We start from the raw sequence: 27,668 nt of genomic DNA, 5'->3' as shown, positions 1-27,668 counted from the left end.
CCTCTGCCCCTGGGTGGCTCTGGGGTCTTACCGCAGGTGGGCTGCACTGGATGGCAAACCCCAGGGGTGCCCCTGGGGAGCACTAGAAGGCACCAGAAGCTTGCCTATACGTATCTCTTGCATGAACTCATGCATCTCTTTAAGGGCTCCTTTGTCAATTCCATAGTAAACAAGGGAAAACAACGTGAGCAGAATCCAAATGGCCATTACATCAACTTCAGACCCAACCAGCCCACTGTCGCCCACCCAACCTCATATGCATATGCTACTTTGTCTGAGTGACAAGATGCAGATCATAAAGCAATGATTCTCAAACTTTCATCTGCATCTGAATCACTCATTAAAACACAGATTGCTGGGCCCCTCCCTCCAGAGTTCCATTAAGAAGGTCTAGCATGTGGCCTGGAGATTTCAAACAAATTCCCAGTTGATGCCACTGCGGCTAATCTGGGAGCATACTTTGAGAACCTCCGTGTAAAGATTTTCCAGGCATATTTGTTCAGGAACAATGCAATTAATATTCCTTAATCTGAGGATTTCCTTACTTGCAATCTGGAATGGCTGCTTCCAGGGGCCACGAAGATAGGATAAGCACATTGGTGAACCCCCAGAAATCTGCTCAGTGTGATGTTCACAATAATGCCACTGACGTTGAGGATGCCCATGAAAACCTAAGTTACTCAAAATTAGTTGCAGCTGCAAGTAAGTTAAAACCTAACACATGTCACATAAAAAAAGTCTGGCAGAAGTCAGTCCAGGGATGGTGTGGCTGTGGATTACTAGGTCAACAATAATCGGGGACCTAGGCTCCTTCTACCTTTCTACTGTCGGAGATCCAGACATTACATCCCCAAGCCAGGTAGCAGGAAGGAGGAAGGTGAAGGCTAGGGGGCACTTCTCCCAACTCCTTTTAAGCAGCCCTTCCAGAAGCCCCACAAAGCATTTCCACTTACATTCCTTAGCCAGAATTCAGTACAGAGTCAGAGTGACTCTAAGGAAGCTGGAAAATGCCATCTTTTAACTAAGCACAGAGCTGATCCAAATAACAGAGGAAATGTGTTTGTAAGGCAGAAGAGAAGAATAGTAACCAACTAACTGGCTGTCTATGCCACAATGAAAACAAAATATTGAGGTTACACAAAGTTTGGAACTGTAATCAAACCTAGAAAATTTGTATCAAATTGTCCATTAGCTTCTTTGTCTACATTGCTCCTAGAAGTCTTCTGTTCCTAGAAGATGCTCAGTAAGTATTTGTTGAAGGAATGAACACCATCCATGAGAGCAACTTACACACCACCATTAAATAAAAATAAACATGGTTCTCCTATTAGACCCCTCCTTCTCTTCCGCCGTGGAAGGCCTTCCCATCTGAAGGTTATCCCGGGAAAACTGGGAATATGAACACTGCCAGAGCAATTTTCTTAAGGACTAAGGGGTTACACAAGGGAATGCCTCTGGGTCGGAAAAACTGAGATCATTTCTCTAAAATAGCATCTCGGGAACCAAGAAGTTAAGTGCATATATATATCTATATATAGATAGATAGATAGATAGATAGGTATCTCCTTACCCTTCCCTCACCGCTTTGCGGGACCTCAAAGAGGTCCTGCTCAGCCCACGCATCTTAAATGCTCACAGGGAACTGTCCACGTGGTTGTTCAAAACACTCAGACTGTGGACGAGCTCAGTGCCACTGAAATTCCCAAAGGGGAGTGAAAGCACCTAACATGCCCAACATGCGGCAGCTTGAGAGCCCACAGTTTTGAAAGACCATTGTTTACCGTTTTCTCCAAGTAAAACATGCAAATGTTTGTTAAATAACTGAATTCTAAGGCCTGCGGAGTGGACTACGTTAAGAAAGCTATGAAGCCTCCATCTCAACACTGCTCACTATCACCATCCTTATTTAAGGAAAAATAAGGATGCCTCGGGTTCAGGTGCTCTAACCTTCTCAGCGGCACTGACGCTTACCTGACCTGCAGCTCTGTCCAAGCACAGAGCAGGGACCTGACTGAACAGACGCCCGAGCTCAGCTCCAGACACCCCCTCCAGCACACGGAGATCGCCACCTCTTTGATCTCTGCATCACCGTACCTGTTAATGAGGGTCCTGCCCCCAACAGTGCGGGCCCCTGAGTCAGTGTTCACCAGGCCATTGCAAAGAAAGAAGGATTTAAGATAAGGTCAGAGGGCTTCCCTGGTGGCGCAGTGGTTGAGAGTCTGCCTGCCGATGCAGGGGACACGGGTTCGTACCCCGGTCTGGCAAGATCCCACATGCCACAGAGCGGCTGGGCCCGTGAGCCATGGCCGCTGAGCCTGCGCGTCCGGAGCCTGTGCTCCGCAACGGGAGAGGCCACAACAGTGAGAGGCCCGCGTACCGCAAAAAAAAAAAAAAAAAAAGATAAGGTCAGAGAAGCCCACAGCTCAACACCCAGACCTCTTACAAAACCTCTACTCTTGAGGTTACTTCCTAACTACTCTGCTGTTAACTACCCTTTATTGTAAATGATGGCAATACTCAGTATTAGTATATGACAGGGTTTGTGTTTGTCTGTGTTATTTTAAAATCCCTAGGAGACAAAATAAGAGCACTGGTAGCCCCGCACGGGACCCAGAATTAACACACAGTGGAGGGTAGACGCTGCTGAAGACTCCCTCCCAGCGGGTCCCTCAGTCAGGCTGGCTTCTGAGAGCCTCCCCTCTAGGGGCGCAGTCCCCGCACAACACACACGTGTCCTCGGCCAAGGCCTCCTCTCCAACAGGCAGGCCCCAACACCTGCCGTCTGCGACTTCGCAAGCGCCGAGTGAAAAAAATAAAAACCACGCTCAAATCATGAAGTATGAACTAGCTTGAACACACACACACAACTGAAGAAATGAATCTGAGAACTTCTACTGCTTATATTCCGTATACTTAGCATTATCAAACATATGCATTTACTAAAACCTCTGAAAATCAGGTAAGTGGTCCTAAAAAAGGACAGAGTAGGATACATTAATTCTTAAATTAAAGGGAAAACCTATCTTGGGGGTTTTAGCACGTGACTTATCACAATGGTTAACACGAGGCTTAAGACTGAGCTGATTATGTCTGAGCAAGGCAGCCTGGGCATGCGCAGAGGGACACAGTGCTGTGTACAGTTCTCTGTACACCCCAGAGAAACAAGGGGCGTCCCATAAATGGAGCTTCCTAGCTACTGAAGCTTGACCAGTTTAGATTTTTTATTCTAGTTAACAAGGGTGTCTAGAATAGCTCAGAAACACACCCATCTTCCACAGGTGGCACTGTGGGAACGTGAGGCCAGGGCCAGCCCAGCTCCCCTTTGCACGCAGCTCGGCCGCTGGGAGAAGGCGTGAGTAAAATACGCGCACACGGTACCAAGAACACCTGGCCTGCACACGCGAGATACACTTTAGCTGCTGCCACACAAAACTGCTCTGGCCGGGGTCTGCTCACCACCCAGGGGCCTAACGAAACCCCAGACGTGTTTATCCATCCCTCCCAGTGCAAGTCAGCCCTGGGAGGGAGCCGAGGGTGGATCAGGAGTGCACATGAGGGTCAGCACTGACGCCGAGACATGAGAGGACGTCAGCTGGCGGCTTCCTCCCCGCAGTGGATTTCTTACTCCGAAGAGAGAAAGAGTCAGACAGAAAGCGGCAGGGCAGGGAGTCTCCTCCTAAGCCTTGGCCTCTGGACACCGTACCTGGAGGTGCTTCAGCCACCCTGCACCCTCTCAAATCACACGGGGCTCATCACTTCTGAAGCGTGTGATGACTTCCTAACAGCAGCCTTATCTGTTTACTTGCCTATAACGTCTGCCCTCCCGCCACGATCCCAGAAGCAGAGGAAAGCTGTTCGGGGGGTGCCTGTGTAAGGTCCTTTACGTGGGTTCTTAACTACTGAGGCCGAGCCTCCCTCTGGCTGCCACCCCTGTTCTTAGCCCTGGGCCAGAGCCCAGAGGATGCTCACCAAACACTTGTTGAAGAAGTAATTACCTTATTCCCAGGGAGAATCTTTGACAAGTATCTGTTTTTCAAATAACATATGATTATTTTCAACGTGTTCTGATAGCATTTTCAATGATTCTTTCTCCTATAATCCCCAAATTTGCCTTTTAAGCTTCAGATAAGACCAGGACAGTAGTGCTATCTGTCCTACATGTTTAAGTAGGGCTTATGTCCAAAGATGCTCCTTTCTGGGGACTTCCCTGCTGGCGCAGCGGGTAAGACTCCGCGCTCCCAATGCAGGAGGCCCAGGTTCAATCCCTGGTCAGGGAACTAGATCTCACATGCATGCCGCAACTAAGAGTTCCCATGTCACAACTAAGGAGCAGGCGAGACGCAACTAAGGAGCCCACCTGCCACAACTAAGGAGCCCACCTGCCATAACCAAGACCCGGCACAACCAAATAAATAAATAAATAAAATAAACATTAAAAAAAAAACCCAAAGAGGCTCCTTTTTAGTGAAATTCCTCCCTGAAAAAAGCAGTAGGCATTTTTTTTAAACTCCCAAAGGACCTGTAAGGCAAAAAAAACAATAATTTTTTTCATGTTAGTATTATTAAAATCTTCTATACTACAGGATCAGAAAACATTAGTGAAAATGAGTCCAGAAAACTACTACAGAATTCTAAATTCCCATAAATATTTATTCCACTTGGAAACAAGACTTCTCATCTGTCAGGTAAGCCAAAATGGGAATTAAAATTAAGTACTCTTGTAAGATAATACATCAGCAACTTTCCCACCACTTTTCCAGTTCAGTCACCCAAAATTTAATTAAACTTTCAACAACTGATAATTTAACCCATCCCTTCTGAATTATAGTTCATTCAATTAAATAAATACAGTAGAATTGTGTGGAGAATTTTATAGTACCTACTTGTTTTTCATTTAGAACCTGTGTTAAGTTTCTCTGTAATTCAATTGATTAAAAAGTCAACTAGATGTGATATTTTGTGATGTGATAAAGAAAAGTTACACCACCTCTGACATGAACTTTTTTTAACATCTGGATTTAATTATAAAATAGCAATACCTCAACTAACTCCTTAAGTGGCCTGAATGTTATTTTCTACTTGGGAAAGTTAAGAGTTCAAGAAGGTCTTTCTCAATGACTTAAAGAGGCAAGCACACGAACATGTTAATGATTTAGAATTTTCCCAAACTTAGACAAAACATTACTTCAGCAGGAGCATTTCCACGACTACGATTTCAAAGAATATGTATGACAGGAAAAGAAACGAAAAAATCAAAGGCACAAAATTGCAAGAACATTACAACAATTTTTAGAACATAATTTTAGTTACAGGATACTCCTTATACAGTTAAAACTTAAACACACAAATTCTCTGAAAATTGCACAATCCCGAACTCAGGTTTCTATAAAATTCCTATAAAGAGTGTAGCTGCTGGAGAAAACATCCTAGGTAGGCTGTGCATTAGAAAGGGCCTGCTTACTCTTTTCCTTTTAGTTATCTTTTTCAGTATATGAAAGTTACATTAACTTTTTGAAAAATTAGAAACACTGAGTTTACTACTTGAGAGTGACCTTAAGATAATCTTACATTTGGTGTGCAGCCCAACACAGACTCTAAACTCAGACTGTAGGGCACATTGTTATCTTCCTAAAAAGTAAAAAGAGCAGTTATTTTCTGAATAGATAGTTTTGCTTTTTTTAAAAAAAAAATCACTTTAAAATTTTAAAAAGAAAAGCACTATCTTTTCCTATCATTTCTTCTGGGTGCTCTTGTCCTTTTCACTTCTCTTCTCTAGGTTACTCCCTCTCCAGGTGACATAAGAACCTCAGGGTCACAGAGGTAAAAAAAAATACTCCCCACTATACCTTATTTCCCAGTATTTTTTAACTCATTAAAGGGAGCACAGGCTCTCCCTGCAAGTATCTGTTCACAGTATGTATTAGAAATCATAAAACCCTGATGCAAAGAAAAAGTTCAACATCAGGGAGCAATATCTCTCAGGAAAGCCACTTGAGACCACCGTGACTCAAGAGCGGCTCCACTCTTTTGCACGGAGGAGCCCCCTGATTTGCGGCCATCGGACCGGCCCGAGGCAACCTCTGCAGCGCTGAGTCCTGATTCCCGCTGCTCCTCAATCTGTCAGGTACTAACGGGGGACCCGAGGCCCAGGAAGCTTTCTGCCTTCCATTTTCTTCATTCGTAAAACGAGAATAACAATACCGACCCACCGGTCTGGAAAAGCAGCTTTGGGAATTAAATGAGAGTCTGACGTGAACTCACTTTGAAAAGAGAGCAGATAAGATACAAATTTATTTTGTCATAAAGGTACAGGAAATAATTCTATTATTGGGGGGTGGGGGGCACAGGTAAACAACACGATGAAACCACGCAGGCCTGGAAGGGCAGAAGCACCACCAAACGAGCAGGCCTACGGCACAGCTGGTCGCAATGCCACCAAGGAGGCCACCGGAGGCCACCAGCCAGGGGCTGCGTCCCAGTGCGCCCAGAGCCGCAGGAGCAGGCCTGTCCCGCGGGGACGCGGGAGGACAGGCAGCAAGGGGTTGCGGAGGCGGCCAGAGGAAGGGGTGGCAGGCTGGCTCGGGGAGACGCAGGCAGAGCCACGGGGTGCGGGAGCTGCAGGCCCACTCGCAGCGCGAGGCACACGCGACGCCGCCAAGCCACCGGTGAGGGCAGCGGGACCCGCCCTCGAAGGCGGAGAAGGACAGAGCTACCACTGCCCAGGGGCTTCTGATCGAATAAAACATTCGGTACAACAACGTGGCCAACACGTATTCAGCCCCTATCACGTGCAAAGCACTGCACCAGCTGCCCGACCAAGGGGTGCCAGGACTCTCCGGATGCTGCGGACGTTCAACAAAATCAGTGCTTTAGCAGCAGCAGCAGCAGCAGCAGAATAAACACGGTAAAGACTGTTCATTTTTTACTTAAAGACTTTCAAAATTAAAATAAACCTGCCCTTGAGCTCCTTGGAAAAATAACGGATTCCAGATTCGGAGCAGAAAAACACATGGATTGTCCTGTCCCCTTAGAGAGCAACGGAAGCCGAGACCACCAAGGCTGCACCAGAGGGCTGCAGAGGCCGAATGCAAAGGCTCCCCAGGCCACAAATGAGGCCAGGGACCATCAACAAGACACAGGGACTGGAATACACAGAAAATATTTAATTCCGTGAGTTCATAAAGATCCAAAAAAAAAAAGTTGGTCATTAGAGGATGGTATGGAAGAACGCATTAATAACTGATAAAGAGGGCTTCCCTGGTGGCGCAGTGGTTGAGAGTCCGCCTGCCGATGCAGGGGACACAGGTTCGTGCCCAGGTCCGGGAAGATCCCACATGCTGCGGAGCGGCTGGGCCCGTGAGCCATGGCCACTGAGCCTGCGCATCTGGAGCCTGTGCTCCGCAACGGGAGAGGCCACGACAGTGAGAGGCCAACGTACCACAAAAAAAAAAAAAAAAAAAAAGAAAACTGATAAACAAAAAGAATTGATTATTTGTTTTGCCTTTCCTATATCTCAGGGTAACCCAATACTTGCAAGCTTCTCTTTTTAGAAGTATTTCAGCTAATTAGTGAAGAACGAATTACAGAATTCAATTATCACCACTCTGCAACCTCTAATAAAATAATGGATCTTGATGATGACCCTCAATGGCTGCTGACACTCCAAGAAGAAAAACAAGACAGTACGCGCCTCCTAACAGGAGTACACAAGACCAGGTGCGAGTTACTCTTGCCCTCACCCACCCCCAAACCAAGACTGAACTTGATCAAGCCTTTAACCCTAAATACCAAATCATAGGAAATGCCAGGAATGAAAGGAAGAGCACCACGGAATGAACCAGCCGAAGTCAAACTATGGAAACAGGACACAGAAAACAGCCCGGTATCTTCAACCAAGAGGTGTGACAGAGAGCCAGAGAGAGAGAGAGACACACGGAGAGACAGAGAGACAGAGAGACAGAGACCGAGGGGAGAAGGGAGAGAAGGGAGGAAAGGAGGGAAGTGGTTTAAGGAGGAGATTCTAAGAGTTAAGAGACATCAGCACGGACCTTATTAGGACCCTGGGGCAAACAAACAAGTTACTAAAAACAATTATAAGACAACTGGGGACATTTGAATACTGACAAATATCTGATTATGTTAATTATCATTAAGTTAGTAAATACAATAACGGCAATATAGTTATTTTGTAAGAGGATCATCGCTAGACTTGCCTGCTGAAGTAGATACACTTCCACACCACTGCAAGTTTTTTTTTTTGTTTTTTTTTTGCGGTACGCGGGCCTCTCACTGTTGTGGCCTCTCCCGTTGCGGAGCACAGGCTCCAGACGCGCAGGCCCAGCGGCCATGGCTCACGGGCCCAGCCGCTCCGCGGCATGTGGGATCTTCCCGGACCGGGGCACGAACCCGCGTCCCCTGCATCGGCAGGCGGACTCTCAACCACTGCGCCACCAGGGAAGCCCCCTGTAAGAGGATCATTTACAGATAAATACTATACTAAATACAGCCGTAATAATGTGCCCAGAATTTACTGTTAAAAATTTGGGATGGGGGGTCATGGAAAAATGTAGAGCTACACCTGAAATAAATTTTGTTGCAAGCTAATAATTGTTGTATCTAAGTGGCAGGTATGTAGAGGCCCATTCTGCTATGATTTCTACTCTAGTATATCTTTGAAGATTTCCTTAATGAAAAGTTTAAACTAACAAATAAAATTGCCTTAAATCATTTTCAGGATAAGGCAGAATAGAAATGAAAACGTTTAGTATTGGGGATTAAAATGTTTTTTTAAAGAGGAAAATATATACCACTTTAAAGGACTCATATCATGAAATAATTTTAATTTCTAATTTTAGAGTATTTAAGGTTCGGAAATATGCGCCTAAGGTTAAACTCTGTGAAGTGAATAAGAGCCCATCTCATTTCGTAATTCCTAGATTTATGACAAATTAAACGCGAACGTTTTTAGAGAAGCTTGCTCTCCATTGGCTCAAGTTCGTCCAAAACCGACTGTGACTTAGAGGAAGACGCACGTGCTCCAGGAGGCCCGCAGGGCTGTGTGTGTGTGCGCGTGCGTGAGCGCGTAAGTATACATGTGCACGCACTTACTGCACTCATGCTTTTCTGCGGAGAAAGATCCAGGCTTTAGTCAAAACGGTCCGTAATCCAAGAAGGGTTAATAAAAAGAAAACCCCAAAGAACCCCGCCTCACTTAGACGCGCTCCTGTCAGTCCTCCTACGTGGGAGCGTCGTTTCCGAGGACGAACGGGGTCACCGCGGCCAGGCGCGCCCCTCCACACGGCCCTGCACACGCGCGCTCGCAGGGCACACCGCGACCTCCCGCCAGCAGCTGCCCCCTGCCCGGCGGGACCCCACCCACTCGGTCCTCCTGGAAGAACCTGGACTCGGCCCTCCCCCGCTGGGGGCCTCCTCCCACCGCGCCCCTGGGCCCAAGCCCAGCATTTACCACCTGGCACTGTGCGCAGGGGCCCACGGGGCGCCCTGCCCCGCGCACCCCGACGGGGGCCCAGGGCCAGCCCAGGGAGGGGGGCTGCGGCTGCCGCTCCCAGCACTTGGGGGGCAGCTCAGCGGGAGGGAGGGCCCGAGCACCAGAGCCGTTTCTCTAAGCCCGGGCTGTGACACCTCGGAATCCGCTTAAAACCTCCTGCGCCCCTCTGCGCCCGCCAGCGTCCCGCTGCCCCCGCCCTCTGCCTCCTTCCCACCTCCCTTCCGTTCCCACCGACCACCCCAACCCATCGCTAGGAAGACTGCCCTTCCCCCTGGGCTTCCTCTTCTCGCTGGAGGCTTCACTCCCCCGCCTTACTCTCCTGAGTAAGGAGAGCTGGGGAGCTGTTACACGTGTTTTCCTGTAATACAGGCCTGCAGTATATTTTTAATATACTGTAATGTTGCTACAATACAATATTTATATAATAAAACGTAATAGCGCATGGTATATAATACAGTATTTTACTATTAGGAGAAGGTTTATATTTGTGGTTTGTTGTTTAATTTTAAAGGAGATCTATAATTTCACCAACTTTCTTTTGAACTAAGTCTTTTACTGGGGTATAAGGTGGGAAAAAGGTCCCCCAACGCTTTGTTATACCCTATGTTTAAACAGTAGATATCAAACAATGCTTATAATAATTTTGTAAATGACTTATAAAGCAATGGTACCCTTGTGAAGATTAAAGATGCAAAGATCTTAGCACACGGGGCTTGGCGCATGTAAGCCCTGGACATGTTTTTGCTGCTGTTCATAATCCTAGTACTACCTAGATTATAAGTAAAATGTCTCTTGATGTGAGTAGCTGAGTTCAGGGCATTTTGATACAAGTAAGTGAGCTCCTTGAGGGCAAGGTGGCTCTTCCTCTTCTCTACCTTCCCAGCCCCACCAGGACCCTGTGCACACAGCCTGTGGGAGAAGCACAGCCTGCAGGGGGAACACTCGGGATGAACCCGAGCCGAAGCCCATCAAGAAACAACAGACCTTCTTTGAAAGAAGGAAAGACAAGATGGGCTTTGCTCCAGATGATAAAAAAAAGCCACGCAACATTTTAATCAAGTTCATTTAGGCTCTGGAAGTATTCCAGCTGTGTCTGAAAGACAAACTGACTGAAAACAGATGCTCTCTGGTTGCAAAGTTGGTGAGAGAGGGCTGGCACTGCTAACAGCCAGCATTACATGACGCGTGGCCCGTGGGTGTGCCCTGAGGTCACACCTTACCCCACAGCAGCGCCCTTCTCGCTGGCACAGCAATCACCCCATCCCAAGCCTGATAAGTCATTTTCTCACTCACCCCTTTTCTAAAAACATCTGCAGAGTTGTAACAAAAACCTCAGGGAACAAGAGGAAAAGAAAGCTGAAGGGTTACAAAAAATTCATCTGAATACCAAGATGCCCAGAACCCACCCTCTGGAAATTGGGAGGTCAAAGGAAAGGAATAAAAAACAAAACGAACCCCATCCTTCTGTGCCGCCAACCAACCAAAGTCCCCTCTCCTCCCAGACACAGAGGAAAACCAAAGGATGGAAACATCTCCGCCCCCAAGAAGTGCAAGACAAAGGCAAAGCAGTAGATCAGATCTCGGGAATTACTAAACATTTGCGTTTATACACTGTTTCTTGAATTAAGAGCCTGTCTCTGCCAGAAATTAAGGGATTCATTTTTGCAACATACTTTCACACCCCAGAATGGAAAGCAGGTGCTTACTTTATCCACCTCAGAGAGCACAGGACATTAACATTACCTTAGTTTTTATCCTTCCCATCTGATAAAGCTTCAATAATCTTAAATATGTACATCTGTAATTTTGGATACTTTATATATTTTAATGTGTGTACATTTTAAAGTGTTTCAGATTATAACTGCCATACCACTTACTATAAACTATCCTATGGGCCAAAAACCCTGCAATTAAGGGTTAATTATCCTCATGCGATAGATTAAGAAACCGAGGTCCCCAGAGGGTAAAGTTTGTTGCGGGTCGCAAAGTCCCAAAACCGGACCCAGAGCCTCCCAGGGGCCCCTCTAAGCTGGGTGAAGGCCCTGCCCCTACCCGGCTCTCGCTCGCGCAGCCCATCCTGGCCCGTCAGGCTGCTCTGTGTGAGTGGTGAGTCATCACCAGCCCTCAGACTTTCTGGTTTGCATGCAGATCAGTGTGTTTGCTATAGACGAACACTGATGATCAATAACGCAGCAAAAAGGAAGCAGAAAAGCACCTGTAATTACACACTAAGCTGGGGATCAGAAGGGAATGATTGCAAAGCACTAACAGAGTAGAATAAGGAAATGCTTCAAGGGTGAAAGGAGAGGGGTGGATTCAGGCCAGTGCCAGCTTCCATCTGGACCAAGACCTGCAAACATCCTTAATGACGCTTCCAGGGCTGTTTAAATAAGAACCCACTGTTTGCTTCCTCAACTTCTCCTAAGGCACGATTACCACCCACAAAGTCCTGCCCCTACAGCTCTGCCATTTGGGCAGGAACTCTGTCCCCATGATAAGCTGCTCCCACCCCAAGCCCTAAGGCCTCACCTGAAGAACTGGGGAAAAGTTCGTGTGTGCAGGGGGGAGGGGCTAGACGGCTGTAAAAAAGAAAATCAGCTCATATAGGAGAAGCGACCTGTGTGGTTCAAAAAGCCCAGCAGGAATGTCAGGTTTCCTGGACCCGACCCTAAGCCTCTACTAAGCGCAGTGCCCCATACGGAGGGTCTTCTAAGACCTCCAGCTGGGCTCCCAATCAATGGCCTTGTCTCCACGAAACAATTCCTTCTAAAACACGCCCTTATTTTTAGGAATTAAACCCAAAATTCCCATAATAACAGTCCGGCAATAGTATAAACTTTTGGTTATGCTTAAATAGCTTAAAATCTATATGCTCAAACATTAGTAAACATTAAAAGACAACTCAATGGAAAGAAAATACTGTATAGAAGCTGAAATAATTCAAAACTTCCTAAATTAGTCAAAATAGCAAAATGGATGAGGGGGTGAAATGAAAAACCACTAGAGTCCACAAAACAGCTGAAAGAAAAAAAAACAACAATAGAAACAGTTCAGTATTTGTTCTAACTTCTATGTCTCCTTTCCAAGGTTTATATTTAAATGCAGAAAAGCAAAACTCTCTGAAAAATCCATTATCTTTATCACCTCTCCTCAAAAACAACCCCCCCAAAAATCTTCCTATTCACCCTTGAGAAATTCACTTAATACGCGCTGCCCACATACCCGGGGGGTTGACCAACCTCACAAAACCAGGTCAAAACCACTCAGAAGCTCCCCAAACTTGATTTCAGTTTCAGGTTCCCAAGTTAAACTTGAAACACAGCAGTAATTTGCATATTCCTTGCAAGCACACTCAAAGGACAGCCCCAGGACCAGAGCTGTCAGGATGAACTGGGATCCTGGCTCTACCGGCTGCTGCTGGTCTTCTCTGGGAGGTGGGAGTCTGCCCAGAGCACCAAAGAACAGGGCAAAAAATGAAATCTCAAACCACCAGCTCACTAATGCTCACCAGGCACCTTGCAAGGTGCTCAGTACTCTATGGACAGTAACTCCACACTCTTTCCGATGCCCCCGGGTTTCCAGTGTTCAGCCCGCTCTAGGGCATATAGTCAGGGAGGTATCTTACCCTGGGGTCCAGAAAACATGGTCACCGCAGGCCAGGAGACTTATATTTGAGTCCTGAGAATCAGACAAGTGAATAACTTTTCTTTAATAAAACAATATTCAACGGTGTCCCAAACGTAGTCAATAGACCAAGGCCAATCCATGACACATTTGTAACCCATTCCTTTACAAAATGAGAAAAATGGACATACTAAAGTAGGTCACAAGCCAAGAGTGTGTAATTTGGTGACTGCTCTTTATTCTGACAACACATCCTTGTTACATTTTAGTGGTACTGGTAGCAGACAGGAATTTGCTGTTCTGAAGGTTCTTACTTTAAAGATAAAAATGTGGCCACCGTATGTATCATTCTCAAGTTTTTAACAGTCTGTGAAATCTGGGACCTGCTGATATTCAGGTCCTCCTCGCTCATCCCCCTAGACGCAAAACAGGGCCCGGCAAGAGCATCTTCTCCTCATTCCCAGTGGACTTCCAAAACATCAAACCGCAAAACTGCTTCTCAGCACTTCTCACTGTGAAAGGCACTGACACCACGGGAGTCGAATCACAGCAGCCCCACTGACTGTCCTGCTCACATGCACTCTCGTGCGGATGACCACAGCACGCCTTTACACTGCTCAAGCGGCTGGGACGCTCTCTGAGCCGCTTCTGCACGTGCTGTGCGAGGTCAGGGCGCAGATCCGTCATCCACTGCTGCAGAACCCTGTTACCACAAACTCGGCAGCTTCAATCTCCCCACACCGACGAGCACGCATTTTCTATGGATCTGGAGCCTGGCATGCTTAGCCAGGTCATCTCTAGGTTACAAGCCAGGTGTCAAGTCTCATCCAACGCCCGAGTGGATCTAAGGGTTCACTCCATTTGTCAACAGAATTCAATCACGGTGGCTCTAGGACCAAAGGCCTTACCTTCCTGCTGGCTGTCACCCAGAGACCACCCTAGCTCCTAGGTGTCATCCACAGTTCCCTGCCAACAAGGCCACTTGCTTCCTCAAAGCCAACAAAGGAGGAGTCTGTGGAGGTTTTTTTTTTTTTTTGGTATTTTTGGTGTTGACTTGCAATATTATATTAGTTTCAGGTGTCCAACATAGTAATTTGATATTTTTACAGATTATACTCTAGACAAAGTTATTATAAAGTACTGGATATATCCCCTGTACTGTACATTACATCCTTATAACTTATTAATTTTATACCTAGTAGTCTGTACCTCAACCTCCTTCATCTATTCTGCTCCTACCCCCAGCCCTCTCCCCTCTGATCACCACTAATCTGTTCTCTGTATCTGTGAGTCTGTCTCTGCTGTTTTCACTTACATGTGGAATCTAAAAAATAAGCAAACAAACAAAACAGGAGAACTTTGTATTTATATAACAATAATGATGGTGATGATAGAACAGCTTTTTTATTAGGAACAAATTGGCCTAAATTCCAGTGGCTATTAAAGTGCCTACGACAGAGCTCAGTGTTAAATAAATATTTGTTGAAATGATCCATTAATGCTCCTCATTAGATGAGGTTCCTTGAAAACAGGGACAATGGGTGTTCTCCATAATACCAAAGGAAGGAACATCTTGCTTACCAGCAGAAGGCACGCAAAAATATTTGCGGGATAACTTAAAATGTGCAAAGAATTCCAAGATGAAGGAAATGAATGAGGGCTGGAATGTGAAGGAAGCTAGAATCTGAAGACAAATACATTTGAACAGGCCAAAGCAAGAGAGAATTCCCAGTAAGTGCAAAGTGGGAACAAGCATATCATCTGCCTACCAGTCTCTCTTTGCTGCTCTAACAAATTTCCATAAATGTAACAAATGACCATAAACCACAGTGGCTTAAAACAGCTCCCATTCACTACTTCACAATTCAGCAGATCGGAAGTCTGAAATCTGCCTTGTCAGCCAGCCTCGGTTGCTTTCTGGAGGCTCCAGGGAGGATCCTATGGCCTCTCCCAGCTTTCGGAAACCGCCCGTGCGGCTTGGCTGTGGCCCCTTCTGTCTGCAAAGCCAGCCCTGGCCGGATGAACCTTCCTCACAAGGCCGTCTTTCCTGACACCTCTGTCTCCCTCCTCCCCACTGAAGGACCCCCACGATGCCAGACCCCACAGATAAGCCAGGATCATCTCTCATCTCAAGATCCTGATTTTAACCACATCTGCAAAGTCCCTTTTGCCACGAGAGGTAACACATTCACAGGTTCCAGGGACGAGGACGTGGACACCTTGGGGTGGGGTGGGAGCATTACTCTGCCTAGCATAGTCTGTTTATGAAACAGTAAAGAAAAACACCAGCCTGGAGTATAACACTGCTGAGGGAATGCAGAAGAAAGCTAAATTGAATTAACCCTAGCAGACTGTGAGATCCGGAAGAAGGAACGAAAGCTTGGCATTACTGTGCGGACAGCCGCCAGCGCCAAGACTCAGGTTACTTGATCACTCTGGATGCTGGTCATCTCTAGAATGAAGCAATCCCTGCCCTGCCTGCATCCCAGAATACCATGTAGAACAATGGAAATGCTTTTTACATGCTTTGAGAACTACAAATTAATATACAAATGTAAGATATTATGGCTAATATCACAGTGAAGCAAAGTCACACATCAGCAGTGTGGGATCCTAAACCACACTGCTTCATCCCAAAAGCCCTTTGATCTTGTTGCGCAGAGTCCTGAGGCTTGACTTCCCTAGAAAAAAGCATTCCTTGAGTGCAAAAATCAGACTCTGCTTAACAAAATATCCACGTTGCTAGAATATATTCTTGCAATAACATCAAAACTCATAAAAATCTAAGATAATAAATATAAAGAAAGAAAGAAAGGGGGGAGAATTGAAGTATAACTGAAGTAACCTGGTTAACTTCAATCATGAAACTAAAGGGGAAAATGTTCGTTTTAATACCAGGAGGCAGGTAACACAGCACATTCCGGGCGGCGGGCAAGCAGAGCAGAATACAGGGCTTCCCCACCCACAGCTGCATCCAGGCCTAGACGGGACACTGTGTGGCCGGGATCTCTCACCTGCACTCCAAGCTGACATTTTAAATGGCTTACAGGTTGTTAGAACTTGAACGTCATGCTCTCATCTCACACTCAAGAGGAACAGAACTGAATTCACTCCCTTCCCCAAGCACTGCTGTTCCTTCCCAGGGGCAGCATTTCTGGCCATGGTGATACCAGCCAGCCAGCCAGCCTCCAAAATCAAAACAACCTCGAGATCTCCAACTCTTCCCTTCCTCACCACCCACCCCCGTACCTAACTAATCACAAAGTCCCGTTGTCCCTTTGATTCTCTTTCCTTGTCCACAACCAACGTCGCCTGCACCTACATCCTTATAATCTAGCAGGTCTTCCTGGCTCTCCTACTCAAATTCACTCTGCGCCTACACCACGCTGCCCTCTCCTCTCACTCTCCCCCATGCTGGGGAACGCACCACACATAAGTCATGTACTATACATGATAAATATAAGCACCAGAATTTCATAAGCAGCGTGTGTCAGGCACCTCACTAGGCATTATTAAAATCATCCTATCTAATCTGCACACCACCTTGTGATGTGGGTATAATTAACTGCATTTTAAAGAAAAGGGAATTAGGGTTCAAGATGATTAAGTAACTCCCGGAAGGACGTTTCTTAAAGCAGGATTTGGGCCCAGGTTGCAGACTCAACCGAGGCCGAGCTCCACTCATACCCCTGCTTATTTAGTCAAACCCACACCCCTCAACCTGCTCTTCCAGGCCTCCCCGGACCCGCACGTCTGGACTTTGAATATGCTATTTGCCATACTCCATCCACACACCGCCCTCTCAGGGAGCTCAGTCCCTCGCCGCCCCCCAATCTGACCGCGCTTTGAGGCCAGCCCCCGGAGCCCTCCCAACTGCACTAGTGCCCACCGCCCTCCTTTCCCTGCTACTGTCTGCAAAGCCACTCCTCCCTACACTGACGGCCACAGGCGCACCCTCACCTCGGCACCTACACGTCTGCTTCCTTCCCTACCTACTCCGAGTCCCGTACCATGTCTTACACTCTGCACTTTACACGCTGGGGATACTACAGGGAACAAAACACTTAAAAGTATATGCTGGTTCAAATAATCATACACCTAATATTCTAGTACAAAACAAAATTATCTGATTTTAACCTCTTATGTCTCTGTCTACAACACTGGCTCAAAAATTAGCTATCAAACCCTAAAACAAATATCAATTGTCTGGCTGACACTAACTCACCATTAGGAACTATACTGGGAGTATTCTGTTAAACTCAAATTTGATCAGCCAAAAAGAAAAATCTGACCTGCCCCCTATGTTATGTCATCACACGATGACAGTTCATAAATGCTTCCTCACTTGGTCTGTGATTCCCCGGTGTATACATAAATATATGATCAAATAATTGGCAAGGTCTCCAAATGGAATAAATGTTAAAGGCTGGAAATACAGCTTTTGAGATAGAAAAATGAGAATGAAAATAGGAACATCCTTCATGAAATACTAGACTATGAGGATCTCTACATCAAAAAGAAGAAAAAAGGAGCATATAGGGGATCCTTCAGCAGCTCAGCTTCCTACAGAAAGGCCTCACAGTTAACCCTTTTAATGCAATGGCATTCATAACCAGAAACTTCCAAGCTAAGTGATGCTCAATAAATCTGCTGAATTAATGATACTATGGATCATTTTTATTTAAGGGAAGATCTCCTTGTGATTCAGTGACTCTCTTATTATTATCATAGCAATTAACATGCTGTAAAATTACCTGTCACATTACTCATCCCCCTAGACTATCAGCCCCTTGAGAACAATATCATATCCATCTTGCTGGTGGCTATACGCCTAGCACCTAACTCAACACAGAATAAATCTCCGCAGCTGTTTACTGAATGAACAGACCCTCCACTATTAAACACTAACCTCAAAATACAGACTCTTTGGGCCTCCCTGGTGGCGCAGTGGTTGGGAGTCCGCCTGCCGATGCAGGGGATGCGGGTTCGTGCCCCGGTCTGGGAGGATCCCATATGCCGCGGAGCATCTGGGCCCGTGAGCCATGGCCGCTGGGCCTGCGCATCCGGAGCCTGTGCTCCGCAACGGGAGAGGCCACAGCAGTGAGAGGCCCGCGTACCGCAAAAAGAAAAAAAAAAAAAAAAAATACAGACTCTTTTTTAATATTTCAATCCAAAAAATAAATAACAGGAATTTTAAATCCTTCCTCACCAAAAAACCACTTCATTTGGTAAAATCTACCAGGGCAGACAGCTCAGAATTTCTGCTTTAACCTTATAAATTCTAGCAAAATACAACTCATATGTGAATTTCTTCCCAGTTTACACACTTAATTATAAATTCACTACAGTTAACAGTCACTGGTTTTATTTTTTTTTTAATTCTCCTATTGGCCTTAGCTTTGAAACTGATATTAAATGACTGCACTGCTTAAATACAAGACTTTTTTGCACACAATCAACTATAATTAGTGTTCAATCCTGAAGTTACAGCACGCTCCACTCTGAACAGACTTTAGCGATCGCCAGGTGATCCCTTCGTATTATGGATTAAGAAAAAATTAAGGCTATACAATTAATTGGTGTTAAAACCCAGCCTCTGATTCTCAGGTCCACACTCTTTCCCCAGTTAATCAATTAATTATGTGTAATGTAAAGACATAAAAACAGTTTCACCGCGTAACAGTCCTTGGCCAAAGCAGGACAGGACTGAAGACAGCCTTCTCATTCCCAGTTATGCCAGACCTTTCCTCCTGGACTGCAAATCACAGTAAGGAGGATTAGAGTCCAGTCCAAAGCCCACAATCCTCTCACACGGGAAGATAAGACCGGCCCCCAGATCTGCTTTGCACTGTAAGACACACCGGACGTCAAATCTGTTTATAGCCTGTGGCTGATTCCAAATCCCAGGGAACTTTCAGCCCTAGGCAACAGATTCCCCCCACGGAGCAAGGCTGACTTTGGAGGCCTCCACATTCAATGTCCTTGCCCCATACTGGAGTACTCTCACTATCTGGTTAGCACTGTGAAGAGAGGTCCATTCTAGTCATGGGGCAAACGCCCTATTCCATGCCAGACCTCTTTTCTATTCGGTAGGAATAACTCTTCCAACCTGACAGCAAAGGTAAATACCCGGCCCAAATCGATGCAGCTCCTAAGTAGCTAAGCAGTTAACTGAAACCCACGCTAGCCAAGAAATCCAACTCCTCTACCTCTTGTCCCAAGACAGAGTCCCAGCATTTAGGGAGTTCGCAAGATAAGTCATCAACAAATTAATTAACGGTATGACCTAAATGACAGCAAAGAAAATAAAATAAGGGACATATAATGTAGTGATTAATACAGGCCTATTTTACTACTATAATCCATATCTTTCCACAACTGCAAAAACAAAAAAAAAACTCTTGAATATGCTTTATTTTTCAAATTTGACACACCATCTATTTACCTCTCCTTAGAATTTATTTGTTAATTCTAGTAATAAACTTGATAGAAAATAAAATTACTGGGATTTACATTTCACCTCTGACTTTGCAAACAAGGACGGGAGTGACCTTTGGGCTATGTGTTTAACCTCTGCGTTCCTCAGGGGTGACAAGAAAACCGCCTCAGAGGAGGGCTCCCTTGCTCCAGACAGGAAACAGGTGTAAAGCCTGCTAAGCAGTGCCTGGCAGAGTGAATGCTCAACACACCTTAATTACTGTCATTCACCCACCATCACCGCCATCATCACCACCCAGAACATGAGTGTCACAGGAGGCTCATTTTTGTCTGTTCTGTTCACTGTCGTATCCCCAGTGCCTGACACATCGTTGGCACTCAAACATCCGTCGACCGAATTAATCATGAGCATTAGTACTTCTATTACTAAGTGGAGGATGATCTGCCCCCAAATGTAATTGCCTCCAAGAGAAAAGATTAATTAAGCAAAAAACAACAACAACAAAAAACCACCAAATTGCTACTGGAAATTTTGGGGATATGAAATAGAGAACCACTCTCAGCCCGAATGCAAGGCTTACTGGAAGAGAGAAGAGAGGAGGGTCCTCTCAAGTCAAGGAAGCATCTCTTCAGATTAAACTATCACCTGGAGAAAAGGCAAGTCCAAAGCATCCATTAAGGGCACTCTGCAGGCCAAAAGATTTTCCAGCTTACATGACGGCGTACAAGAGTCTAGAACAGGAGACTTCTTAGTCTCCTCAGGAATCTGGGCCTTGACAGCAAGGACAAACCGCACTCTGCAGAGAGGAAAGGAGCACAGCAAGTGAACCCGGAGCTGTAACTCCGGTCCACACGGAGGTGGAGAAGGGCCCTCGCCCGCCTCTCTCCACCACCCAGAGACCTCGCTGTCCCTGTGCACATTGGGCGGCGGGCAAGCTCTGCAGCCACAGGCTCCAACCAGACCGCCCTCACCCAAGCTGCAGCCCTGGCCCACTTCTGAGGGCCCACAAAGTGGCGGCCGGCTCTTGACCCTCCACCGGGAGGTCTGTGGGCAGGGGAAGCCACTCTGCTCCCCCGTCTCCCTTTCTTACCGTAAAACCCTCAGAGAACTGGGAAGAATGCTGGGGAAAGGAGCCACCAGGGGTCTTCAGCAGGCTTCAGAGAGCAGCCCTCCGCCCCCCGTCCCCACCCTCACCCCAGACTTCTACGACACACAGGCTAGTAATGTTAATATCACCTAACCAGCACGGTAAAGCACTAATCAAAAAACAGCCTTTAAAAACAACCTGCTGGGCTTCCCTGGTGGCGCAGTGGTTGAGAGTCCGCCTGCCGATGCAGGGGACGTGGGTTCGTGCTCCGGTCTGGGAAGATCCCACATGCCGCGGAGCGGCTGGGCCCGTGAGCCATGGCTGCTAAGCCTGCGCGTCCGGAGCCTGTGCTCCGCAATGGGAGAAGCCACAACAGTGAGAGGCCCGTGTACCACAAAAAAAAAAAAAAAAAAAAAAAAACAACCTGCTTCTCAAGAGCAGTGAACTTGTACAGTTTGTCAACAATCTGGCCAAAAGAGCTAGTCTGACCTGACACAGGAGAGAAGGTCCTGAGAAAAGACTAGTGCAAGAGGTTCTCAGGCAAGTCTGAAGTTCTCCAAATCTCAGTTTCCTTGCTTGGTATAGGGAGGACAGTAAATATACCTACCACCTGCAGTTAAATGAGATAATTTATATAAAATGCTGGGCACACTGCCTGGCACACAGCAATGTCAGTAAATTTTTTCTGTGCCCTCCCCCCAAATAATTATCTACCAAGTGTCCAGAATCATGGTTAAAGGCAAACATTTTGCCTCACTCCTTAAGCCTGATTCTTTACATGGAATCATAGCCAAATAATCCCAGTTTAGTGAAAACCTCTAACAAAAGCTGAGAAAAGGCTGCTTCAAAGGACAGGCAACTTGAGAACTCCACACCTCAAAGAAAGCCGTTCAAGACCACAAGGACAATTAGCAGTTCTTCTAGTTCATCTCAGCGATCAGGTGGTAACTAATAAAACTCCCCTCGATTTCAGCCCTGGAGTCCCGAAGCCCCACATGGAGACAGAAGCACTGGGCTTTCGCGCGTAATGGGGAGACAGGCCGTGCTCAAGAAGTCTGCAGGATCCGGAGGCAACTCTAGTTCAGGACAGCACATGCCTCCAATGAAGCGAGTGTCCGAGTTCTCTAAGGAACGGCCTAACGTGAACCCCCTTCTCTAGTCCCTGTATTTTATTAATTTTCCTTTGTAAGTTAAATACTAAAGACTCCTATTTAATTGCCTCTCAATCTTTTCAAACTGCAAATATTTTGTCAAAATAAGATGTTAAATGTTATAAAACTTAACGTAAAGTCACCTTTTCCTTAAACACTGAAATAGATTTGATTGCTTTTCAGGTGTAATTTATTATTATTCAACTTTACAGAACACCAGGCTACACATTTCACTACCATAGACTCCTTTGCTCCAATTTTTCTGGCTCAAAGCAGCCCCTTTGCCGTTGTCAGTGAAGGACAGTGTTGATCAGTCCTAGCTCCAGTGCTAACCGGCTGTATGACCTGGGAAATCACACCTTCTCAGCCTCCCTTCCTCCTCCACACAATGATGGTTATTTAACTCCAGTACTAAGATCTCAATGTGCACGCCAACGGAATTTTTTTTTTCGGAATATTTTTTTTAATTCAATGGTTAACATGAGTACAAAAACGGGAGGAAATCTGTCATACAAAACTGGATATGTTACTTTTTTTCCCTGAAATGGGTATTTTCTAAATCCTTTAAATCTGAAGTTACAACAAATCATTTTATCTCCTAAATTGCAACTATGTTGGGTATATACTGTCCAATTCCCCCACAGTACCCTGAAATGCCTTGCTTCTACCCAACCAACAACAACTGCATTCTGTTCTCATTTCTACAGACTTCTACAACTTCCAGGCAAGTTTTCTGCAAGATAATAAACATCAGTAAGTAAAGACTTAACTATGAAATATTTTGAGTACCTAACCCTTACCAGTTATGCTAGATATAGGGGATAAGTGATTAAGACACTTTTTTCCTAAACCCAAGGAGTCACAATCCTGTAAAGACATAGCACTGTGCCATCACTCCCAGCCCTTTCCCAGGCAGACATCACTAATCTATCATGGGCCTCTCCCTTGAACTGGACACAGCTTTGGCTCCGCGATTCCATGTAGCCATTACCAATCAAATAGGCTTATTTTAATAGACCTCATCACATTTCACTAAATCTCCATTTACACAAGTGATGATTCTGATGCCGATACTGGAATGCAGAAATTTGCGGGACACCAAATATGGATTAGAAAGTAAAACCAGAAGATGTAATATCCCCATCATCTATTATGATCCCACTGAAGCATTATTTAAAAGGGATAAGGAAAACTGTGGAAAGAATGGTACTTCCTGACAATTCTCAATTACCATTTTCCAGCATCTTAAATTAATTCTTAAATGAAGAAGATAAAGCCTGTGAGAGCCACCTAAGTCTAAGGAATCTGGGTATCTGTTTTAAACATGCTCTCTTTAAAGGCTATGGTTGTCTGATGGCAGCTAGAACATGCTCAAAAGAAAATAATTAAATTAGTGAAAATTAAAAATAAGGCCATAAAAATAAAATTCTGAAACAAAATATTATGGCTTAAATAATCTGCCTGACAGCTCAAAGGGTCCATCTCTTTCCTCTGTGCAAGACTTGGTAAAAATGTGTCGTCTTCCAACAGCAGACAAGTTAACTCCTCTTGACCAGGACTAACTTTCCAACCATTTAAAGATAAACGCTTTGCCTTCCATGTGTCATGGCGCAGAACTCTGGACTTGGTGCTTGCTTAGATGTCTGACCACATCTAAAGCGCTTCCTAAGGAAAACCTAGGCTACTTGCAGGTGTGGAGGACCTCAACGTGTCAGTTCTTCCATATGTAAAACACCAATATTAATTTCGTACCAAGGACACCTGACAAGGTGGTCTACAGTTCCAACTTGCCTATGCTCCTGGCAGACACTAGCTTGACATAACAGGTATCAGAAAGGGAAAAATCCACAAACGCTGACCATTCAGTTGTCTAAAGTCTCCACCTACTGAAAAATGTGCTCCCACAGTCCGTCGGGGTAACAAGAGCGTCCTGAGATGACTCTATCGAGCTCATTGGGCATCATGTTGTTCTGTGTCCCCCTGAGAGTTCAGTACTAACAAAGTTCCACGTGCCCACCCACTCTGTCTCGACGGTCAGGGAGCTCAAAGCTGAATTTCATGCCCACCTGGCAGCCGTCCTCAGTGCTGGGGACACTACCTCCATCTTTCTACAGCTTTCACTGCAGACTCCTATTTTTTTCATTCTTCTTAGGATGGTCCAACGCTGTGTTTTTTTATTGAAGCCACCTCAGAATCTTTTTGGAAATAAGCAAGGGGTAAAAAATGTAATAAATTCTCTTTCCTCCCATTATTACTATGTTTGGTCCTCATGGCCCCCCAAACTCTCCCATCTCTGCACTTCTGTACACGCTGTTCTCCCCAAACACAGCCCCTGCTACTGCCAGCATTCAGTGAGGTTGGATGAACCAAGCATGTGGGCACTAACATATTTGTAAAATACGGATTTTGACATGTGCATTAAGTCCCTCAAAAACTGTGAGATCCTGGAGGGCAGAGAGTACAGCTTACGTAGGCTCTGGCTCCCAGCAGCCACAAAGCAAGCCTTGCACCCTGCAGACACACAGTAGAGACAAGTTCTGTTCATGGGAAGAGGAAGTCAACATTTTGGAAGCCCACTAGGTGAAGCCACATGGGAGGTAGTAAGCTCAAAAGAAGGTTTCTACCCTAAAGGAGTTAACAAACCAAAGAACTAAGCTATGTAAACTATCCATGTAGCCAACATGGATTGCACATCTGTAAATACAAAGAATTGAAAATACAATGCCTGGAATGATTGCATTTGGCTGAGACTTTTAGCTGAGTTAAAAGGAGTAAGACTTGTGAGGGCATTCAGGCGCAAAATAATGACCCCACGGAGGTACAAGGCAGCAATATTCAGGGACCAGCAATAACATTTCCCCAGGTGTAGCAAAGAGCAAGCATAATTAGACCATGAGGTGAGCCCTGGGGATGGCTGGCGGAGGGCCTTGAAGCGGCAATGCAGAGCACAGCCTGGTTTTCTTCGAGGTGATTTAATAAGATAAAAAAAACTCCGGGAAATGATTCACAACTACTGTCAGGAAGAGACAGGAGGAAGAAAGCTGGAATGACTGCTGGCAGTGAGCACTAGAGATGCACAGCAGACAGACACCCTGGCCACCTGCACGCATTCTCAAGGGCGAACGTGGGACAATCCATGCAAGAGCCCATCTTAGCACAAAGGCCACGACAGCCCTAAGGGCCAGAGCAGCGGTTTCAACCTCACCTTGAATCTGAGACCTCTTCTTAGAGTAAAACAATCCCTCTCTCTCCCCCTGTCTCTGTCCCTCTCTGTCTCTCTCTGTCCCTCTGTCTCTGTCTCTCTCTCTCTCTCTCTCTCTCTCTCACACACACACACACACACACACACACACACACAGAGCTGTAACTTAATGTGGGTGGCTAACCACAGAGGCAGTATAACAAAATGGCTTAGAGCAAGTCTTGGGTTCAGATCTCAGCCCCAACACTCAGGAGATGTGCGCCCTCAGGGAACATACTTAACCTTACTTACTAAGCCAGGTGTAAAATGGGGACAAAAACTGTACCTGCCTCTTACATAGGAATATATAAAATGTTCAGCAGAGTGAGTAGCTCAGCAAGCTCTCACCCAACACGACTAAGAAACTGGACAGCAGGTATGGCTCTCCAGACCCCTTGCATTAACCTCACAGCACTCCGAGACCCATGGCGGGAGTCACTGTCCAGGGAGATAGATGTGAAGCAGAGCGGTAAACTCCACCAGCAGGGATTTACGTGGCAACCAGAGCTCAGCACTGTGCCAGGGGCTGCAGAAGCCAGCACAACACCCAACAAGTGAGGGGACAACGCACAGGGTGGGGTTGGAGGGAAGTGGGAGATACTGGTGCAGAGGTTAGAAGGAGCCTGACCCTCAAGCAGGGGTTTTAAGGTAGAAATGAAGTGGGGAGCCAAAACTGTCTGGCCAGGGAGTAGCTTAGGAAGACAGCCTGGAGGAGGCCACTCAGCACCAACCCAATCACTGCACTCCCGGCTCTAAATAAGGTTTCCCTTCTAACCTGCATGGATTCACGTTGCTGGCAATTCGGTAGGCATGAGCCATACCAACAGAGCTACAGGAAGAGCTTAACTAATTTCTCCATAATACTGACTGAATTTGAGGGTTCTCTTACTCAGCCTCAGATCCCTGTCCCTCCCCCCCACCCCTCCCACCAGTTTTCAAACCGGGGTTTACTGTAATTACCTTAAACACAGCACGATGCATGAGTAACTAGGAAGTAATCAGGTATCCAGCAGCTACAACTGTCTAACGCCCTTTCACTGTACCTCTAGACAGTTTCTACCTCTTTTCTCCCGCCAGAGAGTCTGAGAGCAGTGTGAATCCCAACTGGACACTTCCTAGCTCTTTGACCGCGGGCCTCGGTTTCCCCATCTGTGAAGTGGAGATCATAAGAGCACCGCCTCAAAGAGCAGCTGGGAAAACTAAATGAGGTCCTATCAGCCAAGTGACTGCGCGTAATAAGCACAGCCTGGGTGCGCATTAGGATTATCACCTTTATTCACCCCATCACTTCCTGAGCACCGGGTGTCGGCACCGCCACCGCCCGGGGGGACCCGAGAGGCCCGGCCCCGGCGCCGCCCGCCGCTCGCAGGCCGGGTTCCGGACACTCCTGAGGATCTGGGGCAGGGAGGGGACCCGGCCCGAGCCCGGACCAGCCTGCCCCACGTCCAGGTGCGGCCGCGGTCTCGGAAGTTCCTGCGAGGTGGGCTTTTAACGTGTAACACAAAACAGGAAAACATTTCCTCGTCTGTGACTGCACAGCACCGCTCCCTCTTACTTCCTCCGCGACCTGGGACCCGGGCGAGGGGACCGGGCAGCAAGGGAGCCCCCGCGCGCGGGCACCGGCCACCCCGCGGCCCGAGCTCCCGGCGCCCCCGCGGCCGCCCCGCCGGCGCCCCGAGCGCACACGTGCCCGCGGCCCCCGCCCCCGCTCACCTGGCCCGTGATGCCTGTGATGAGCGCCACCTTCCTGGGCTTTCCCGTCTCGCCGTCCCCAGAGCCGCGGGCGCTGGGGCAGTGCGCCGCTGCCTGGGCCATGTCCGCGCGCGCTGAAGAGAGGCGCCGACCAACGGGGGTGTGCCGCGCGAGCCTCCTCGCCAGCTGCAAAGACCAGCCCCGCGCCGCCCGCCGCCGCACTCTGACAGGGCCGCCTGGGAGGGCGGCGGGGCGGGCCGGGGGCGGGGCGGCCGGACTGCGGCCTGGCGGGCGCAGCGTCAGCCGCATCACCGCGCGACGCACCGCCGCGCCGGCGGCAGGCCCCGCCCTCCCCGCCGGCGGCCTCACAGCCAGAGCAGGCCCCGCCCACTGCCGGCCGCGCGCGCGCCAGGCGGGGCGGGGCTTGTAGGCGGTGCCTGCGCCTGAAGGGCGGGGCGCCGGGCGCGCCTGCGCGGGTTTATCCAGATCCTCAGGATAGGTTGAGATGCCGGGTCTTTGCGCCAGGCTTGTTCCTTGCAAGGGCTGGCAGTGGGCGGGGCGGGCCGTCGGCGGCCTGACTTCACCACCTCACGCTGCACGTCCTCCCCTCCACCCTCCTGAATATCCCAGGAATCGTCACACTCTCCGAGGATGCTGGGAAGAAGTAGGGGCAGACCTTTCCCTTAGGAGAAAGCCCTGAATCCTGTCCGAATCTAGGGGTCACGGCCCCTGGCTCATCGGCTTTGATAAGTAATTCCTGGAAACCTGCTGCAATGCCCTTTGAGGAGTCTGGTTCCCTGTTTCCTGAAGGGCACTAGCGTTACAAGGCCCCTGAATGGGGTCACGGATAGGGACAATGACCGGCCTCACGCCTAACCTGCTTTCTGGATCTTCTCGCGTTTTTCTGAGGCTTGGAACCAGGCACG

The 27,668-nt window shown here is 47.3% G+C and overlaps 1 protein-coding gene across 6 annotated transcripts in view; it reads right to left on the bottom strand.

Moving 5' to 3' along the window:
• Positions 1-26,992, bottom strand: part of GMDS (GDP-mannose 4,6-dehydratase) — a 494,691-nt gene extending 467,699 nt beyond the window's left edge. For all 6 annotated transcript variants that reach the window (XM_081247795.1, XM_081247794.1, XM_081247793.1 and 3 more), the window contains exon 1: positions 26,764-26,992. In XM_081247795.1, coding sequence (XP_081103921.1) covers positions 26,764-26,865 — 102 coding nt within the window. In that variant the 5' untranslated portion in view covers positions 26,866-26,992. The remainder of the gene's footprint in view (positions 1-26,763) is intronic.
• Positions 26,993-27,668: the final 676 nt, after the last annotated feature.

This window comes from Mesoplodon bidens (assembly GCF_964165515.1).
Source record: "Mesoplodon bidens genome assembly, chromosome: 10".
NCBI classification, from domain to species: domain Eukaryota; kingdom Metazoa; phylum Chordata; class Mammalia; order Artiodactyla; family Ziphiidae; genus Mesoplodon; species Mesoplodon bidens.
This window is presented reverse-complemented; position numbering and strand designations above follow the sequence as displayed.